General features: G+C 39.3%; 1 protein-coding gene across 2 annotated transcripts in view; it reads right to left on the reverse strand.

Annotated features, from left to right (window-relative positions):
• Positions 1 to 22,203, reverse strand: part of MRTFA (myocardin related transcription factor A) — a 214,428-nt gene that overhangs the window by 147,137 nt on the left and 45,088 nt on the right. For both annotated transcript variants that reach the window (XM_074226996.1, XM_074226997.1), the window contains exon 3: positions 4,360 to 4,621. In XM_074226996.1, coding sequence (XP_074083097.1) covers positions 4,360 to 4,621 — 262 coding nt within the window. The remainder of the gene's footprint in view (positions 1 to 4,359; positions 4,622 to 22,203) is intronic.

The following is a 22,203-nucleotide window of genomic DNA, read 5'->3' on the forward strand; positions in this document are numbered from 1 at the left end:
GTATTTTTATAAATCTGACTCTATTCCATATGTATTTAAGAAATGAGCCTTTTATCAGAGAAATTTGTCATAAAAAATTTTTCCCAGTTTCCTGTTTTCCTTCTAATTTTGGCAGCATTGGTTTGGTTTTGTGCACAAATTTTTTATATTTAATAATTTCAAATTTATTTTTTTATATTTTATTAACCAAAATTATAATGAATCTTTCTATCTCTTGTTGAGTCAAAAATTCTTCTCTCATTCATAAATATAACATGTAAAATTTTTCATGCTCCCTTAAGTTGCTTATGGTAAATCATGTTCCCATTTTGGTCTGTTGTTGGTATATGATGTGAATATTGTTCTATATCTAATTTCTTCCGAACTGTTTTCTAGTTTTCTCAGAAATTTTGATCAAATAATGAGCTCTTGTCCCAAAAGCTTGAATCTTTGGGTTCATCAAACACTAAATTAATATGGTCATTTACTACTATAAATTAGGTACACCTAATCTATTCCTCTGATAGATAAGATATATATGTATATATATACACACACATATACACACCACTCTATATATTAGCAAGTATCAAATTGTTTTCATAATTATCACGAAATCTGATACTGCTATCCAACCTCCTCCAGTCACAGTAGACTCTTGTACAACAACTGAAAAGGCAACATCATCAGATGGTCAATACTAAAATCCAATTGATCATATTCTTTGCAATCAGAGGTGGAGAAGCTCTATGCATTAAGTTAAAACAAGACCTGGGCCTGATTCTGGCTCAAATAATGAACTTCTTATTGTAAAATTCAGACTCAAACTGGAGAAAGTAGGAAAAAGTCATCAGACCATACAAGTATGACTTAAATATCCCTTGTGAACATAAAGTAGAGGAGTTGAATAGATTTAAAGGATTAGATTTAGTAACTTGAATGTCTAAAGAACTGTGGACAGAGGTCTGCAATATCATACAGGCAGCAGCAACAAAAAACATTCCAAAGAAAAAGAGCAGAAAGCAAAATGGTTGACTGATGAGGTTTTACAAATAGCTGATTAATAGGGGTGGCTGGGTGACGCAGTAGATAAGAGCACTGGCCCTGGAGTCAGGAGGACCTGAGTTCAAATGTGACCTCAGACACTTAATAATTACCTAGCTGTGTGGCCTTGGGCAAGCCACTTAACCCCACTGCCTTGCAAAAAAAAAAGCAAAAAACAAAAAACAAACAGCTCATTTGTGCAGAATTGTTTCTCTGTTGTTTCCGTCACTGGTCTGACTTGTGAACACTTGCCCTTTTTTATATTCCCAGCTTCTGGGACATAGTAGATGTTCAATAAATACTATGGTCCTTACTGATTTTATTTTTGTGTCTCCTATTGAAATCTATGAATTATTCATTATGAAATGATGTGAAAAACTTTTATTGAAGGTACATCAGTGTGGTGTCCTAGGTCCTGCATTCATATCCCAGCTCTCCCTCTTCCTATCTGACTAACCTGAATCAAATCCCTTTCAAGCATCAGCTTCCTCATCTGTGAATTAAGGGGTTAGAACCAGGTCACTAGCTCTAGGTATGTCCTGTGAACACTAAGGTCCTTTAAGTCTCTAAATTCTGTAACATGAGATAAGATCACAAAAGACAAAAACAGATCATTTTAATTATATAAAAGAGAAGAACTCTCATGAAAACCATATCTAGTCTAGTGAAACAAAAGCAATGATGTGTCAAAGATCAAAGCGGAAACTGCTGATAGGGAGAAAAAAATCTTTGATTCAAATATCTCTGAAAATAGTCTGATATTCTAAGATATATGGGGAATTGACACAAATATACAGGACAAAAATCATTCCTAATTGGATAAGTGGTCAAAGAAAGAACAGTTCTTAAAAAAATGAAAACTATAAATATCTGTGTTCCAAATCAACAACAGCAGAATTACAAACTGAAACAACTCTGAGGTTTTATGCCTCATACCCAACATATTAACAAAGAGATGGAAATAATTGATATGACCAGGGCTACAAGAATAAACATAGGAGCAGTGAAATGTCCCAAATGTCCAGCAGAACAACTTGGAATTATGCAAAGTACCTAAATATCTACATCCTCTGACCTCTACATCTTCTTATAAGGAATATACCCCAAGGAGGTCAAAGACAGAACAAAATGTTCCACACATAAAAAAATAGAGCTACCTATTTATGATTATTAAACAAATAAAAAGATAACAGACATAGATAAATAGAACAAGGCTAGAACTATCACATCACATTTAAAAATAACCTTTTTTATATGTGATTTTTCTTTATTTTTTCCAATACATGTAAAGATAGTTTTCAATATTTATTATAAGATTTTGAATTCTGCATTTTCTCCCTCTCTCCCTCCCCCTGACAGTAATTTGATATAGATAATTCAAGTACAACTATGTAAAACATATTTCTATATTTGTCATGCTATAAAAAAAGAATCAGAACAAAAGGGAAAAAACACAAAATAAATTTCAAAAACTGAATTCTAAGACATATAGGGAATTGACACAAATATATAGGACCAAAAATCATTCCCCATTGGATAAATGGTCAAAGAAAGTATAGTTCTTTAAAAAAAATGAAAACTATAAATAACTGTGTTCCAAATCAACAACAAAAGCAGAAATACAAACTTGGTCTGCATTCAGATGCCATAGCTCTTTCTCTAGATGTGAACAGTGTTTTCCCTCACAAGTCTTTTAAATTGTCTTCGTACTGTACTGCTTCAGAAGAGTTAAAGTCTATCATTGTTGATCTCACACAATGTTAAACATATACTTTTAAAAAATCAAGCTGTTGTGGTATTATGTATGTCATAGAACATACTATTGTTCTATTAGAAACCAGGAGGGACAGGAATTCAGGGAAGCCTGAAGGGATTTGCATGTACTGATGCTGAGTGAGATGAGCAGAACCAGAAAAACACTGTACACCCTAACAGCAACATGGGGGTGATCGAAACATGGGGGTGATGATCAACCTTGATGGACTCACTCATTCTATTAGTGCAACAATCAGGGACAATTTGGTGCTATCTGCATCTGTATTCAGAGAAAGAACTGGATTTTGAACAAAGTTCAAGGACTATTTAATTTAGGAAAAAAACTGATATCTTAATTGTCTGATCTTGTTATCTCTTATACTTTATGTTTCTTCCTTAAGGATAGGATTTCTCTATCACACTCAATTTGGATCCATGTATACCAGGGAAACAATGTAGACTGGCAAATTGCTTTCTGTGGGGTTGGGGGGGGGGGGGAGTAAGATTGGGGGAAAAACTGTGAAACTCAAAATAAATAAAACCTTTAATTAAAAAAATACATAAAAATTCAAGTTGTAGGTAACAGATTCAGTGTCACATGCAGTCTTTTTTCTATTTCTTTGCATATGAAATTTTACTGTTTGTTGATTTTTTTTCAAGTTTTATGATAATAAATAAAATTCTAAAAAATAAAGTGGAGGCTAACTGATTGGGAAATAACCAAAGAAACTGGAGTGCTAGAATATAATCAAATATTATTTCACTGTTAAGAAATAGGAGTAACTGTAAAGTATGGTAAGATTTAGATGAATGGATACACATTGAAGTAAACAGAGCCAAGAAAAGTATCCAATCTATACTAAGATTGCAACAAAGTAACATAAGAACAATAAAGTGTTCCTGAAAGCAATGGAATTATAATGTCTATGTTTGGCACTAGAGAAAAGAAAATGCAGCTCTTTCTTTTAACTTGGAGAGGTGTGAAATGCTGAAAAAGCTACCAAACAGAATGGATAAACCCTTGTTTTTCTTTCATCATTGTTGCCAGTAGGCAAACAGTTGGAAATAGATGTGATGTTAAAACAAAAGGTATCAAGAAAACAATGTTTAAAAAAAACTTAAAGGGACAAAAGTAAACCCTGTAATCTTATAATCTCTAAAACCAAAATTACTTAATCTAGGTTCTTGAAGCAACTAAGGGGTTCAAGGACAGATTTCAAGAGGTTCATGAAAAAAATATATATTTTTTAATTTTCATTCATTTTAATATTTCTATTGATTATGAAGTTTTTTGTAAAAAAAAATTCTCCTTCTGAGAAGGGGGTATCATGATATAAAAATGGTTAACGACCCCTGCTACAAACTAAGATCCCATCTATCTACATATCCTCTGAGCCCCCATGATTCAGCTAAGATTCTGTGATCTCTAAATTCTATGCTCCTGGGTTCTTTCTGGGTCTTCTCATCTCTATCATCCTCTATAGTCCCTGACTTCTCTAAGGTCCCTGCCACCTCCAAACATCCACTCCTCTGACATGCGAATTTAGTTGAGCAAAACCTACCAAGAACCCCACTACTCACCATTCTTCCGCTCACTGAGGGGAGGCAGGTTGGGATTCCTGCCAGGGTGAAGGCTTAGGGTCAGCTCAGGCTGCAGGGAAAGTTCCTGAAGCTCATTGGCAACGGCTTCACTCTGGGGGCTTGGCGCTGCAGCCAGGGCCACCAGCACTGGCTCTTCATCATTGTCGCCAGCCCCTCCTCCGTCCAGCCCATTTACAGCAACGACGGAAGGGGGCAGGCACACCACACTGGAGAAATCCACTTTGGCTTTTATGATGGCAACCTGGAAACCAAATGAAAACAAAGTTCAGATATCTAATGCTTCCCAGATTGTCAGTTTAATAGTCTGAGTTCTTATTTTATTGATGGATTTCATTTCAGGAAAATTTGGACAATACAGAAGACTGCGAAGCAAAACAAAAGATTAGAACAAGCAATGCCTGAGGACAGGAGTTATGCATCACAAACTGGTATTTCTCTTAAATAGTATTAACCAGTTAAAAAGAACATCTTCAAAAATAATTGTAAGTAAGCCATTCCCCAGATGACAAATGGTCAAAGGATATGCAAAGGCAATTTACAGATGAGGAAATCAAAGTGATCCTTAGTCATAAAGAAAACTGCTCTTAATCACTACTTATTAAAGAAATGCAAATTAAAGCATCACTGGGATACCAACTCACACTTCTTGGACTGGCCAATATGACCAGAAAAAAACAATGATCAATGTTGGAAGGGATGTGGTAAATCTGGGACACTGTTACATGGTTAGTGGAGCTGTGAACTCATCCAACCTTTCTGGAGAGCAATCTGGAATTAGGCCCAAAAGGCAACAAATATACCATTTGATCCAACAATACCACTACTGGGTCTATACCCTGAAGAGATGATGAAAACAGGTAAAACATCACTCGCACAAAAATATTCACAGCAGCCCTGTTTGTGGTGGCAAAGAACTGGAAATCGAGTGAATGTCAATGGTTTAAGAAACTGGTATATGTATATGATGGAACACTATTATTCTATTAGAAACCAGGAGGGATGAGAATTCAGGGAAGCCTGGAAGGATTTGCATGAACTGATGCTGAGTGAGATGAGTAAAACCCGAAGAACACTGTCTACCCTAACAGGAACATGGGGGTGATGACCAACCTTGGTGGACTCGCTCATTCCATCAGTGCAACAATTAGGGACAATTTTGGGATATTTACAATGGAGAATACCATCTGTGTCCAGAGAAAGAATTGTGGAGTTGAACAAAGACCAAAGACCTTTAATTTTGAAAAAAAAATTATCTTATTATGTAATTCTGCTATCTCTTATACTTTATTTTTTTCCTTAAGGATAGATTTCTCTCATCATATTTCACCTTAGATCAATGTATACCATGGAAACAATGTAAAGACTAACAGACTGCCTTTCTCAGGGGTGGGGGAGGGGAAGCAAGATTAGGGGGAAATTGTAAAATTCAAAATCAATAAATTTTAAAATAATAATTGTAAGTAAACATCTGTTACTCATTACATAGGCAGGACAAGGAGAGAGTGTGTGTGTGTGTATGTGTGTACACACATGTAAATACTGAGCAAACAAGTCTTCTGCCACATCTTTCCACTATGACCTTGAGTATGTCACTGAAGCCCTCAGTCTCATAAGCTATTCAAATAATGAGACTAGACCACATGATCTTTTTGTTAAGGCTTCTACTTAGAAATAAATTATTACAAGTTACTTCAAATATCAGAAAATAATTTTGCAAACACACTCAGGAAGACCCTTTTCCCTACCTTCCCTCAGCTCCACTCCTAAACAACCCTGAGCATTGAGCTGGGAGGATGGACATTCTCATTTGCAGCCTTCCCCTGACCGTCCCAAGTTCCTTAGGCCACCCAGACCCCACCAGGGGAGCCAAGAAGGAACAGAAATAAAAGCATTTCTACTACTTGACCATGCTGGTAATTAAGAACTACAAGATGGATGGAACCAAGATGGCAGCATGAGGGCAGGATTTCCCAGGAGCTCTTCCAAAATATTCCAAAAACCTTAGAATTTTCAATCTAACTAAATTTTGGAGAGGCAAAACCCACAGAAAGACCCGGTGAAACAATTTTCCTGGGGCGGCTAGGTGGTGCAGTGAATAAAGCACTGGCCTTGGAGTCAGGAGTATCTGGGTTCAAATCCGACCTCAGACACTTAATAATTACCTAGCGGTGTAGCCTTGGGCAAGCCACTTAACCCCATCGCCTTGAAAAATCGAAAAGAAAAAGAATTTTCCAGCTTAAGGTAAGATAAGGTAAGAAGATCCTGTGGAAAGGCTCTGCTCCATCTGGGTCAAAAGGGACAGCAGAGTAGCCAGGATTGCACCCAGCTGAAGCAAATCTCCAGTCTTCAGGGCACACTGGCTCATGGCAGCAGAAGCAGTTTCCAGACCTCCAAACCCAGGGATCCCCAAGCACAAACTGGGCTCAGCAGGAACCCAGGCCGCCAGCATGGACCATACTGCAGCCCCAGCCCAGAAGCAAGTCTGTGAAGTCACCCAGCAGGTAGCTGCCTGGCAGTTGCTTCCAGAGCACTCAGCCTACAGAAGGTAAGGGGGTTGGGGAGAGACTGCTGAAGTCTCTCTGCTATCCCTGGGACAGGACTCTTATGCTTTGATCATATTCAGACTCTGGTCACTGTCTGGAGCCCCACTACTGCCACAGCAGAACAGGGATCCTCCTCATAGCTCCATGGCAGAGGGGTGTGCTCATGATCATCTACAGACCAGGGCACAGGCCAGGAGAGCAGTCATAGCCTCACATAAGACCTTGAAAGAACTGAAGTCCTTGGCAAAGGTGTCATGTAACACTCAAAAGTTCAGGAAGCACTCCAAAACCAGGGCATAGGCTGGAGAAATGAGTAAACAGAAAAAAAAAAAAAAAAAAAAAAAAAAAAAAGAACCTGACCACAGATAATTACTTTGGTCCATGGAGGATCAAAACACACACTCAGAAGATGACAAAGTCTAAGCTTCTGTATCCAAAACCTCCAAGAAAAATAGGAATTGGGCTCAGGATATGGAAGAGCTCAAAAAGGATTTTGAAAATCAAGTAAGGGAGGTGGAGAAAAAACTTGGAAGAGAAATGAAAACAATACAGGAAAAACATGAAAACTAAGTCAGCAGCTTGGTCAGGGAGATACAAAAAATACTGAAGAAAGCATGTTAAAAACCAATTTAGGTCAAATGGAAAAAAGCAGTCCAAAAAGTTAATGAGAAGAAGAATTCCTTAAAAAGCAGAACTGACCAAATGCAAAAGGAGATTAAAAAAAAACTCCGAAGAAAACAACTCCTTCAAATGTAGAATGGAGCTAAGGGAAGCTGATGACTTTGTGAGGAATCAAGAAATAATAAAACAATACCAAAAGAATGAAAGAAAACATGAAATAACTCATTGGAAAAACAACTGACTTTGGAAAATAGATCCAGAGAGACAATTTAAAAATTATTAAGCTACCTGAAAGTCATGATCAGGAAAAGAGCATTGACTTCATTTTTAAAGAATTTCTACAAAATTGCCCTAATATCCTAGAAACAGAGGATAAAATAGAAATTGAGGGAATCCACCAATCTCTTCCCGAAAGAGATCCAAAAAAATAGCTCCCAGGAATATTATGGCCAAATTCTAGAACTCCCAAATCAAAAAAAAAAATATTACAAGCAGCCCAAAACAAACAATTCAAATATCATGGAGTTACAATCGAGATTACACAGGACTTAACAGCGTCTACATTAAGGACTCATAGGGCTTGGCATATAATATTCTAGAAGGCAAAAGAGCATGGAATGCAACCAAGAATCAGCTACCCAGCAAAACTGAACATTATCTTCCAGGAGAAAAGACAGATATTCAAGGAAATGAAGGAATTTCAAACTTTCTTGTTGAAATGACCAGAACCGAACAGAAAGTTTGATCTCCAAGTACAGGACTCAGGTAAAGCACAGAATGGGTAAATTATGAGGAATTTAATGTTGATGAATTGCTCATATTCCTGCATGGGAAGATGATAGTGTTAGCTCATATGAACCATCTCAATTAACAGAGCAGTTTTGCTTCTGCTACCTTAGAGGAAAAAGGAGAGGAAGGGGATGAGAGAAAGAGGATGGGAGAGGGGAGGGAGGGGAGGAAGGGTGTAGGTGATAGCAAAGAGGGTAGATCATAGGAGAGAGTAGTCAGATACAACACACTTTTGGGTTGTTTTTTTTTTTGCAAGGTGATGGGATTGGGTGGCCTGCCTAGGACCACATGGTTGGATGGTTGTGGAGTGTCTGGGATAGGATTTGGGCTTGGGTCCCAAGGCTCCAGGGTCTGTGCTCTGTCCACTGTGCCACTCAGCTATCCCATAGCACACTTTTGAGGAGGGACAAAGTGAAAGGAGAGAGAAAATAGAATAAGTGGGAGTGGGGAGAAATGAATGGAAGAAAATACAATCAGCAATAGCAGTAGCAACTGTGAGGGAAAAAATTTTGAAGCACCTTCTCTGATAGACTTATGATAAAGAATGTGATTCTCCCCAGACATAGCTGATGGTATCTGAACAAAGACTGAAGTGCAATTTTTTTCTCTTTCTTTCACTTTATTTTTCGTGAAGTTTTTCTATTTTGAGGGAGAAGGGGGGGTTATGTTTACTCTTACAACAAGACTATTTTAGTAATGTATAAATAAATAAAAATAAAATAAATACTTTTTTTAAAAAAGAACTGCAAGTCTTCCCATGAAATGAAGAACTACTAAGTCTTTCCATCTGCCTAGTGGCTAGTTCCTTTAATATGTGCTATTCCCTCCAATTACAGTATGATGTATTTGATGACACAAACTGTCTCATTATTTTTTCTCATTTTATTCCTAATAGTTGGCACAAGGTAATTCAATGTTTTTCATTCATTTGTTGACAAAAATATCCTGCAATTCACTTTGCATGCTAATTCGATTAAATTTAAGAAGACTATTCCAAGAAGACAGAACATTATCAAAGAAAAATAAGATTGAGGGGGAGAAATCAAGATAGGAGCAGTAGAAAGCAACAAAGTTGAGCTTCTTTCCATAACTTTTCCAAGCTGATCTGGAAAATGCACTAAACCAAACAAAATACAAGTTACAGTGAGTCTTCTGTCTGGTCCAGTCAGCCTAAATAAATAGAAGTTAACTGACACTAGGTCCTAGGAGACAAGGGCAAGAGTATGTCCTGGCAACCAGGGAGGTTTCCGACCTCAATAGTGACTAGGGCAGCACAATGGGGGAGGGCCACACTTAGGAAGTGGGATTCTGAGAAGGCAGATCAGAAGCAAGAAACAGTGGAATGGCTCAGAATACATGAGCAGAGCAGGATCCTCAGTTCCAGTCTTTAGCCCAGTATGCAGAGGAATGCCCAGGGCACACATCCTAACCCAAAGGGGAGCTTGCAATATTGTCCCTCTGAACCAGTAGAACTTCCCAGATAACTAAGAGGGGCAGAATCTAGCAGCAATTAAAGTTGCTCTAATAAAAATTCAAGTCAGAAAACTTAAAGACTTTGGACAAGAATGGTGGCTTTGCCTAAGGTTAGATCCTGAAATCTTTCTAGTCTGCATCTTGAGCTATCCCTGAGATTTTAACAACAACCCTCAGTACGCTAAAGTAACAAAAGGCCAAGCTCAGGACTTCCCTCCAAAAATATGTAAAGTCCGGGCCTGACATCAAATTGGAAGTCAGGAAGTAGGTTGGAAGAAAGAACAACAACAACAAAATCTTACTACAATACCATTGTGACTGAACCATCAGACAAACACAGAAGAAGAAAATGACTTCAACACATCTACAAGCAAAATCTCAGAGAAAAACACAGTTGTAACTCAACCAGAATTTCTGGAAATAGAAGAGTTTTTAAAAACTAGAGTTCAAAAGTGTTTTATAAGTAAATTGAGAGCACTTGAAAAAATTGAAAAAGAAATGAGTTACAGAAGAAAGAGTTATAAGAGGAATTAGTAGCTTGGCAATCATCCAAGCAACAAGAGATATCAAAACAAAGTCCAAAAGTAAGAAAAAATACAAGAAAATATAAGAAACTTCATAATAAAAACTGACCTGAAAAACAGGTCATGGATGAAAAAGAATGCAATAACCAAAAAAGGGGGTCTAGATATCATTTCAAGAAACCTTCAAAGAAAACTGCCCAGATCTTTTAGAACCAGAGGACAGAGAAAGAATTCACTGACCACCATCTAAAAGAAAACTCAAAATGAAAACTCCCAATACCACTGCCAAAATTCAATGCATCCAGGTCAAAGGAAAACTGTTGCAAGTCATCAAAAGAAGAGATTCAAACATCTATAGGTCCCAGTCAGAATCACACAATTTAGTAGTTATTGCTACAAAGGAATGGAGAGTTTGGAAGATGGTATTCCAGAAGGCAAAAGATGAAAGTTTACAATCAAGGATAATTAATACCCAACAAAGTTTAGCATATTCATATAAGGAGGAAAATGAATCTTTAATAAAATTAAATAGTTCCAAAGATTCCTAATGAAAACAGCAGATAAAGAGACATTCTGAAGTCCAAACAGAAAAGTCATGAGAGATACAAAAAGGTCATCACAAATGAGCTTACACAATAAGGGGAGATGATGTAGTGGTTTTATCTGGACTGCATCATTATCAGGAATCAAAGTCTAATTAGACAAAAGGCCTAGGAGTATTAAAAAAAAAATCTACACAATTGAGGAGGGGGAAGTGTAGAGATTGAGTGACATTTGAACCTTACTTTCATCTGAACTAGTCAAAAGGAGGAAATAACAAACCCAGGCACAGAACTGGCTAAAGAAATACATTTCTCCCATTGGGGAAACAGGAGAGAAAGGGGGTGGAAATGAGGAAGATATTCAAAGGATGGAAAGGATGAGTCTGTGACTAGACTCTTAAGAGAGGAAAAAAGAAGAGATGCAAAGGAGCAACAGTAGATTTCATCTACATACTAGAAAAAAGCAAATTCTGACCAAGGTTATGATTAACTATTATGATAAAAAAAAAAAGCTACTCATTTCCTACCTCAGAGGTGATGGACTTGGGGTGTAAATATAAACATTTATTTTGGATGTGGTCGAGCAGGATTTTGTTTTTCTTGACCATACAGATTTGTTGTGAGGATTTTGTTTTACTTTCTTTTTCAATAGGAAAAGGGAGAGAAAGAAAAGTTGGATTTCTGTTCATTAAAAAAATAAAATTAAGTTAAAAAAAAGAAGGTACACATTCCCGATAAGAGCTTTTCTTTTTGCAATAGGGTGGCAGAAAGGGAGAAAATACAACTGCTTGTTGATTAAAAAGGAGTGGAGGCAAAAAAAACATAGAAAAGAGAATTACTAGGTCAAAAAGAATGAGGACTGAGAAAATATGTCTAAATTAGATTTTACAAGTAAAGAATAATAAATAAATTTAGAGAGAACTGCTTCAGTTGTGTTAAGTCAGTAGATTATACAACATTGAGAACTGAGTAAAAGTAGACACAATGAGTGGTTGAAGAAAGAGATACACCATACAATGACAGCTTTCAGGAATAGTAGTGTTTTTTTTTTTATATGGGAGACTAAGGCATGTTTGAAAGCATTACGGAGTGAACCAGTCAACAGGGAGAGATAGGAAATTTTGATGCTGCATTTGGCATAAGAAGACAAAAGAGATAATGAGGGGAAAGGCACATATAGAGAGAGGACTTGGCCTTGTCAAGAAAAGCCAATGAAGTCACTGTCAGAGGCTGAGGAAAAGGAGGGGAAAAAATAGGGGATGATATCACATCACAGGCTTTTGAGTTGAAGTTGAAGATGAGGGAGATGAAGAGGCTCCTATCAAACAGCACTAATTTTCTCAATAAAGAAGAAGGTGGGACCTTGGCTAAGAAAGGAGGAAAGGTGGGGGAGAGATATGAGAAAGTTAAAGAGAGAAGAGAAAGCTTGGAAGGCCTATCAATTATGGAGGAAGAAAAGGACTACAGGGCTCCCCTGGGCAAAAATGATACCAGTTCACCAAGGCTATGTAATTTCCTCTAGCCCTGATTTACAACATGTAAGTAGGAGTAGCAGAGGAAGATGGAGGGAGTAATGCCAGTCTGAGGTTGGGGATGGGAAATGCTACTAGACAAGGGGAAGAGGGATTAAACACTAGAGGATGACATGGAATTTCTCTTTAAAAGATTTTAGTCAAGGGGCAACTAGGTGGCACGGTGGATAGAGCATCAGCCCTGGAGACAGGAGGACCTGAGTTCAAATTCAGCCTCAGACACTTAATTGCCTAACTGTGTGACCTTGGGTAAATCACTTAATCCCATTGCCTTAAATAAATAAAATTTTTTTAAAAAGATTTCTGTCAAGGAGAAGGCATTTCCATCTCCTCATCTTTCTTTTCTGGTGTCCTAATGACTCTATTTCTGATCTGTGGGCTCCAGCTCATCCACAACACCAACAGATTCCTTTACTAAATCCCTTTGTACACAGTTAAATACTCATGACAAAGGTGCCTGGAATCTGAGGATGTCTGCTGTGCAAACTGTCCCACCCATTTGGACAGCAGAGGCATATACAGAGAGGAAAGGAAGGGATGGGATGAAAAAAACAAAGACATCCTGGCCTCTGCACATTCTTCCCAGACAGGGAGAACTAAGAACAAAAAGGAGGCTTCTTTCTCTTTTTTTCTGTACCAGTTTGGAATGAGAAACTTGTTGAGACAAGTGGGAACGAAGACAGGCAGCAATGGGGGAAGGGGTGGCCACCTAAAGGTGAGGCTTTGTTTTCAATGAACCAGTTTAATTATTCCTTTGACAATGGACCATTTGAAGGGGAGCCCTACTTTCCACAGCCAGAGGCACCAAGTCCTTAGGTTTCCCAAGCTCTACTCCTTCCCAACTATGCACTGAAAGAAATGCCCCTATATTGCAAAGACATCCAGTGTCAATGAATATTTAGAAAGTTGATTAAATATTTTAAGCATTGGTAATAGACAACCAGCTTTTAAAAAGATTCCTATTTTGTAAGAACTGAGACATAGACTCAGAGTGAGCCACTTGGTGTGGTTTGTAGTTAGGTTAGAAGCCAGTGGGGCCTCCAGAAGCCTAAGCTTCAGTTCCATTCACTGGACCTCACTTCTACTTTTCCTCCAGCTTCAAATAAATACACAGGCCAACTTTAGCAGGGACTGATGTTGATAACTGAACAGCCAGGGTCAAAGAAGCACTGCCTCCTGTTCTAGGAAAGAACAATCAGTAAAGTCATGAATCACTTGGTTTAGACTCCAAGGGTCTTATACCCTGAAGAGATGATGAAAAAGGGTAAAAACATCACTTGTACAAAAAATATTCATAGCAGCCCTGTTTGTGGTGGCAAAGAATTGAAAATCAATTAAATGTCTTTCAGTTGGGGAATGGCTTAGCAAACTGTGGTCTATGTATGTCATGGAACACTATTGCTCTATTAGAAACCAGGAGGGATGGGAATTCAAGGAAGCCTGGAGGGATTTGCATGAACTGATGCTGAGTGAGATGAGCCAGAAAAATATTGTACATCCTAACAGCAACATGGGGGCAATGATCAACCTTAATGGATTTGCTCATTCCATCAGTGCAACAATCAGGGACAATTTGGGGCTGTCTGCAATGGAGAATACCATCTGTATCCAGAGAAAGAACTGCAGAGTTTGAACAAAGACCAAGGACTATTACCTTTAATTTAGGGGGAAAAAAAACTGTTGTCTTATTGTCTGATCTTGTTATCTCTTATACTTTATGTTTCTTCCTTATGGATATGAGTTCTCTCTCCATCACACTCAATTTGGATCAATGTATACCATGGAAACAAAGTAAAGACTGGCAAATTGCCTTCTGTGAGGGGTGGGGGGAGGGAGGGAGGATTAGGGGGAAAATTGTCAAACTCAAATAAAATCTTTGAGTTAAAAAAAAGATATGATTTCCCTCTCATCCCATTCAACTTAGATTAATGTAAACCATGGAAACAATGTAAAAGACTAACAGATCACCTTCTGTGGGGGGGAGCAAGATTAGGGGGAAAATTGTAAAACTCAAAATAAATAAAATCTTTCTTTAAAAAAATCACAACTCTTCGGTGGCTCCCTGCTGCCTTCTGAGTAAATTTCAAGCTCCTCTTGCCTCTATTTGCCAATCCCACCCACACACACACCTGGTACCTATACTCACCTGTCCCCAATCCCTCACAGCAAACAACCCAAACCAGTCAATGAGTTTTCTAACCACTACACTATTCCCCCATGCCTGAATAACCTCCCTCACCCCATTCTCACCCCTTTTTACTGTTTAATTTTAAAGCTCACCTAAATCAATCAACCAACAAGCATCTGTTAAGTGCCCAGACACTATATTAAACATTAGGGAATCAAAGACAAAAATGAAACAGTCCTTGCCCTCAAAGAGTTTACAATCTATAGGAGGGGAAAAAAGGTATACATAAAGCAAATTATAAGTATCTATGCAATAAACAAGGCAATTGGGGTGAAAAGGACAGAAACAAAATGGTGGGGTGAAGGAAGAGTGTGCTCCATGAGCCCATTCTGAAGTCCCCTGGGCCAGTCAGGAATTTTGCCTAGAGTCCCAGAGAACCAACCTTTCCTATACTGCCTTATTCTTTCAGTTACCCTGATAACTCCCTGCATTCAATACCACACATCTGTGACAAGTTGGGAATCCCTTGAGTACTTTGAGATATGAAGAGTTCACTGATGGCAAAGGAGTGTTTCTCTTCCTATACCTCTACTTCCTGAACTGTTAATTCCAACTGAAAACTGCTCCTTCTACTGAACATCACTGCCAACAACTCCCAAAATGGGAGCTGAATACTTTAATAATTTCATAACCACCACTAGCCCTACAAGTCTGGTCAACAGATTCACACCACTATCTCCCCTGAGACCCTCAGGGAAAACAAACCCAAGAGCCCCCAGAAATGGCACTGGTGATCAACCCAAGCTCTGCTTCCACTTCACCAGTTCACAGTCAGTGCCCAGGACAGCAGCTTTAGTCAAGTATGGCATACCATCCTCCCATAAGTACCAATACGAAACAGACCAATTCCAACTATAGGGAGGTTAAGTTCAGGAGATCCAGGAATAGCAGCACCCCAAGATCACCAGTCTAGTTTTGATCCTACTCCTGCATTCACTGACCAGGGATTGAACCCTTATGGAGTCTTGACCCAGAGAACTACTTCTACACATGCTACAGCCCCCATCTGCCCACAAGTCCACAGACACTGAATAGCCAGAAAAGGAGTTCTCCACATCAGCTTTCTTGTCACTGTGAAATGGGCTCACACCAAAGTAGGACAGTTTTATTAATTTTGACTTTGAACCTAAGAGAAGATGCATCCCCCTTTCCTGCACGATCACAGCAGCAGAAGCTCCATATGTGATGTAATCTCCATAGGGGATGACTAAGCACCCTCAAAGACAAGTTGAACTTGCTTTTCAAATTCGTGTCCTGATGCTTTCTGCACAGGACACATTTTCAACATTCATTTTCTAGGGCTTCTGTAAAGAAGAGAACAGACAACCCCACCAACTGTCAACCACCTGTCACCCAAGGGACAAGCAAGGCAGCCTCACTGAAGCAGTGGGACCCTCAGAGGGTGAAACAGGAGGCAGTCAATGGCAGCCAAGTCAATTGCCAATACTGCCTGAACCATCACTTTCCCTTGGACCCTGACGCAATGGACACAATCCCAGTGCAGGGTCCTTCCCACAAGGACTACAGTCACAGCTCCAGAACGAAAGAGAAATCTTATCCCTGGCCACTAAGAAAATGAGATGATTTTATCAGAGAATGATACTGAAGAAGATACTGACCGTCTGTTTTGTCACTTCACTCCCAGGGTCTTGCCATCTGTCTTGCACTTGAAACTTTTCCTATCTGCTGTCTCCACCATTCGAATACAAAGCTTCTCGAGTCATACTTTTCTGTTTGAATCCTTAACAAATGCTTCTTCATTTGTTTTTTAATCATAATTTCATCATCACTCCATCTTGGGTTCCTATCCTTCTCTTGATTGCCCCAAATAAAGTTCCAAAAGATCCTTTTTGTCTTTTTGAGTATTCATCTTAAGAATCAGAACCTTTCAGGTATAATGTTTTTAGACACAACTCTTACAAGACACTTTGCCACACTTTTATTTGTCCTTAATTATCAACTTTCTCCTCTCATGTACTGATATTTAAGGATACATAAAACAATGTACTGATTTCAAAATGTTTTAAAATCCTCCCTTTTTAAAATTAACCAGTTATTAAAAGTGAAGAATTTTCTTTTACTTCTCAACTGAAGCATAACCAAAAAAAAATCTGTTAAATATTCTCACACCCCCATAAATAAAATGTAAGATCCAAGCAATCTGATCCAACTTAGTATTGCCTACAAACTTTAAACATAGGGACTTTCTTGAGGTACACAACAAAGACAAAGCTAAAATAATTTCTATTTTCAACAGACATTCATTTTACATGCATCTTTTATTAGGCTGTCATGTACAGAGCTGGACAGATAATGAAGGTAAAAGAAAGTTTAGATATGACAGTTTCTACTCTTGACAAGCTTACAATGCATTTTTCCATACAAGTTGTTAGGGTTCACTCATTTCAACCATGTCCAACTCTTCATGATGCCAAAGATACTGGAGTAGTTAACCATTTCCTACTCCAGCAAATTTTAAAGATGAGGAAATTGAGGCAAACTGCAACATATAGAACATGATTCCTTTTATAAAAAAATGAGGCAGAGCCAAGATGGTGACAGGAGAAGAGCCTCTCCTAGATGTTCTCTCCATAATATTTCAAAAATCTTAAAATTATGACTAACTAAATTTTTGAGAGACAGAACCCCCGAAAGATCCAGTGAGGCAATTAGCCAGACCAAGCTAAACTGGAAAATACTGGAAAAACTCCACTCCATGGGGTTAGAGTGGAGGCCCCACCAGAGTGAAGAAACTTCAGCCTTCCAGAAAGAGCCCCAGGGTGCCTGGGAGTCTCTTGCAGCAGAAGTAGTTTCCTGACCTGCACCCTGGGGAGTACCAGGCACAACTTGGAGGATCAGTGGGCAACCTCTGCCAGAGTGAGCCCGTGAAGCCCATGCCCTCAGGGCACTCAGCATAGCAGCGACCACGGCAGCCCAGATCCAGGAAACCAAAGCAGGCATGGAGCCCGCAAGCAGGAGCCCCCAAGCAACTGAGCCTTGAGTGCTCAGCCCACCAAAGTTAGGGGAGTGGAGAGAGACTTCCAAGGTCTGTCCTCTGTACCTGGAACTCTGGGGCTCTAACCACATTCAGATCCTAATAGTGGTCTAGGCCCCCCATAGAACAGCCCCCTCACCTCAGCCCTGTGGCAGACCAGGAGAGAGGACAGAGCCTCACACATGAAGATCCTTGTGGGGGGTAACCCAATAATATTCAAAAGCTCAGGAAGCACCCCAAAACCAGGCACAGGCTGGAGAAATGAATAAGCCGAGAAAAAAGAGGAACACCATTGAGAAATACATTGTCTATGATCCCAATAAGGATCAAAATACTCAATCTGAAGATGAGGAAGTACAAGCTCATACATCTAAAGACTCCCAAGAAAAACAGAAATTGGGTTCAGGCTATGACAGAGGTCAAAAAAATCTTGAAAATCAAGTAAGGGGACAGCTAGGTGGCGTAGTGGATAAAACACCAGCCCTAGAGTCAGGAGTACCTGGGTTCAAATCCGGTCTCAGACACTTAAATAATTACCTAGCTGTATGGCCTTGGGCAAGCCACTTAACCCCATTTGCCTTACAAAAACCTAAAAAAGAAAGGTCAAGTAAGGGAGGCAGAAGAATAATTGGGAAAAGAAATGAGAGAGATATAGGAAAAACATGAAAAAGAAGTCAGCAGCTTAGTCAAGGAGATCCAAAAAAATGCTGAAGAAAATAACATGTTCAAAACCAGCATAGATCAAATGGATAAAACAGTTCAAAAAAGTTATTGAGGAGAAGAATGCTTTAATTAAAAAGCAGGATTGGGGGCGGCTAGGTGGCACAGTGGAAAGAGCACCAGCCCTGGAGTCAGGAGTACCTGAGTTCAAATCTGGCTTCAGACACTTAATAATGACCTGGCGGTGTGGCCTTGGGCAAGCCACTTAACCCCATGTGCCTTGTAAAACCCTAAAAATAAGAAAATGAAAGAATTCCTACAGGAAAATTGTCCAAATATCCTAGAAGCAGAGGGAAAAATAGAAATTGAGAGAATCCATCAATCTCCCCCAAAAGAGATAAAAAAAAAACCCCAGGAATATAGCCAAGTTCCAGAACTCCCAAGTCAAAGAGAAAATATTACAAGCAGCAAGAAGAACACAATTCAAATATCATGGAGCTGCAGTCAGGATCACATAGGACTTAGCAGCAACTACATTAAGGACTCATAGGGCTTGGAATATAATATTCCAGAAGGCAAAAGAGCTTGGGATACAACCAAGAATCAACTACCCAGCAAAACTGAGCATCCTCTTCCAGGGGGAAAAGATGGACTTTCAATGAAACAGGGAAATTTCAAATGTTCCTGTTGAAACGACTGGAGCTGAACAGAAAGTTTGACCTTCAAATACAGGACTCAGGTGAAGCATAGAGAATGAAGGAGAAGGGTAAAATATAAGGGACTTAATGATGATGAACTGCATAGAAAAATGATACTGATAATACTCATATGTAACTTCTCCTTTAATAGAGCAGGTAGAAGGAGCACGGGAGAGAGCTGAATTTGAAGATGTAATATATTGTAAAAATGGAGTCAATGGCTAAAAGGGAAATGTACTGGGAGTAAGAGAAAGGAGAGGTAGAATAGGCTAAGATATTTCATATAATAAGATTTTTTATTGCAATGATATGAAAGGGGGAAGGCAAGGGGGAATGAGGGAACCTTCACTCTCATCAGAGGTGGCTAGGAGAGGAAACAGCATATATACTCAATGGGGTATAGACATCTAGAGTAAAAAGGAGAGAAGGGGGACGGGGGAAGGTGAGGGATGTGGGTGATGGAGTAGAGGGTGAATTGTGGTGGAAAGTGGTCAGATATAATACATTTTCTTTTTTACTTCTTGCAAGGGACTGGGATTGGGTGACCTGTCCCACACCGCGGGGCGGTAGTTACTGGGCCTCAGGGGTGGTATGTGGGGCCCAGGGCCTCTTGGCCCCAGGGCCAGTGATCAGTCTGCTGACTCATTCAGCTACCCTACAGCACATTTTAGAAGAGGGATAGAGTGAAAGGAGAGAGAAAATATAGTATATGGTAATGGAAGGGGGGGTATGGATGGAGGGAGTTGCGATCAGCAACAGAAATGGTAGGAAAATATTGAAGTAGCTTCTGTGATGGACTTATCATAAAAAATGTGATCCACACTAGACAGAGTTGGTGGTATTGGAACAGAAACTGAAGCACATTTTTTTTTCTCTTTCTTTTACTTTATTTCTCATGAGGATCTATATTGGGGGGGGGGGGGTATTATGTTTACTCCTAAACAAGAAAATTTTAGTAATATAAAAAAGCATCATTTGTACAAAAAATAAAAATAAATAAAAATATAAGATAAAAAAAGAAAAAGAAGCTTTATAAAGTGCTATCCAAAAGTAAAATGATCTATTATTTCAAAAAAAAAAAATCAACAAAGTCAACCAAATTGTTTCTCAAAAAAAGCACCTCTCAATTATGGGCAAACCTAGTATCCAACCTTTCCAGAGTTATGAAAAGGTCACAAATTTCATCTCTACAATTACTGAAAGAGGCAGGCAAAGCATGTTTCCAAGTTCAAACTCTAACTTGAACTCATTCCAAAGTTGCGGTTTCTGGAAAAAAGACAAAATTTTTTCTAGTTCTGACCCAAGAAGTATTTTTTTTTTTTAGGTTTTTGCAAGGCAAATGGGGTTAAGTGGCTTGCCCAAGGCCACACAGCTAGGTAATTATGAAGTGTCTAAGACCGGATTTGAACCCAGGTACTCCTGACTTCAGGGCCGGTGCTTTATCCACTGTACCACCTAGCTGCCGCTCCCCCCCCAAGAAGTATTTTTAAAAGTATACTATTAAACCCTATAAAGTTATACTGGTAAAAAATATCACAAATATACATTTTAATTAAGTGGCTAAATTTTGCTGTTAGCATTAAGGTCTTTACAGAGTAAGCTAGCAAGGACTCAAATGACTCAAATCAATTCAACAAACATTTTTTAAGGACAATTATGTGTCAGGTCATGGGGATTCAAAGACAAAAAATGAACACAGTCCTTACAGTCCTTACATTTCCACCCAGGGTAATCTATAAGGTACCCAGATAAAGAAATCCAAAATCTGCACAACAGAATTATAAAATCTTTTCTAGGAGAAGTGATTTTCACAGGAGAATAAGGAAAAGCTGCCTCCTAAAAGAGGGAGAGTATGGGAAGAAGTTGCAATGTCCTAAGTCATTTCCACCTTCAATTCTCCATTCCCCAAGCATGGACCAAATGCCTGTCTCTGGATCAGATAAACAGGAAAGCAGGCCTGCCTGCAAGCAGATTCCAGTCTAGAGGACAAGTTTTCAGTAAGCTCACATATAAATAAGTACATGAAAGGAAAGCCAATCAAAATAAAGCAGACCTCAGGGACACTAGGAAGGCCACAAGGAGGAAGCAGCACTGGAGCTGATCTTTGAAGGAAATGAGTTACTCTAACAGAGGTGAGGAACGAACACATTCCAGGTATGGGGACAGCTCGTCCAAAGGAACAGGGACAGGAAGAAAGTGGGTTTGGCAGAAGCATGGAATGTATAAAGAGGGGACAAGGCCAGGACGGGATCTGACTTCCAGTCAAGGAAGCAGCCCAGTTCCCCCACATCTCACTCTAGGAAAAATAAAATCTCACAAAGGGAAGACTGTTCCTCACAAGCCGTCTCCCTCCACACCTTTATGACGTCTGGCACATCCTCCCCCAGAGCCCTCTCTTCTTCTAAGACATCTTCCACCTGCTCTAGCAGACAGCTTGGATCTACAGACTCTATGGTGGCTCCCCATGAGACGGGGCACAGCACAAGGACAGGGTAAGGGCTTTTGTCTTTCTGTGCATTCTCAGAGGTGAGCACCATTGTACATCTCCTAAGTACTTGTTAACAAACACTTGTGTCACACACCCAAGACATGCAAACACAAAAACACACACATGATCTGATCTGCTTGACTTTTCAAGCCTTTCATGACCTGGCTCCTTCATCCAGTCTCTTATACCTTGTTCCCCTGGTTCATGTTCTCCTTCATCCAGTCATAGAACAATCCATCTCTCCGGCAGTCCCACAGGCCTGGAATCCTCTCCCTCCTGACTTCTGCCTTTCCTGGTTTCCTTCAAATCAGCTACAATTCCATTTTCTGCAAGAGAACATTCCTGGTTCTCTTTCATGGAAATGCCCTCTTCCTGAGATTATCCCCAATGTATTTCATATACAGTATATCTTTTTAGTACATAATCATTTACATATTGTCACCCCCAATAGATTATAAATTCACTGAAGATGGGAACTGTTTCTGCCTTTTTTTGTACCCCCAGACTGTGTAGTAGGCACTAAATCAATGCCAGCTTCCCTCAGTCCCTTATCTCTCCCCCTCCCCAAAGGAAAAGAGAGATAGAAAGTTTTTTCTTGGACCCAAGGGCAGAACTAGGAATAATGTGTACAAGTTATAGATTGGTAAGTTGCGAGAAAAAACTAGCAATTCCAGTTAACCAAAAGTGCAATGAGTTGGCTCAGGAGGTAATGGGGTTTCCTTCTCAGTAGAGGGCTTCAGGCAGAGACAGGCTGTTTTGCTTAGACTGTA

Source organism: Macrotis lagotis, chromosome 2, assembly GCF_037893015.1.
Source record: "Macrotis lagotis isolate mMagLag1 chromosome 2, bilby.v1.9.chrom.fasta, whole genome shotgun sequence".
Taxonomy (NCBI): Eukaryota; Metazoa; Chordata; class Mammalia; order Peramelemorphia; family Peramelidae; genus Macrotis; species Macrotis lagotis.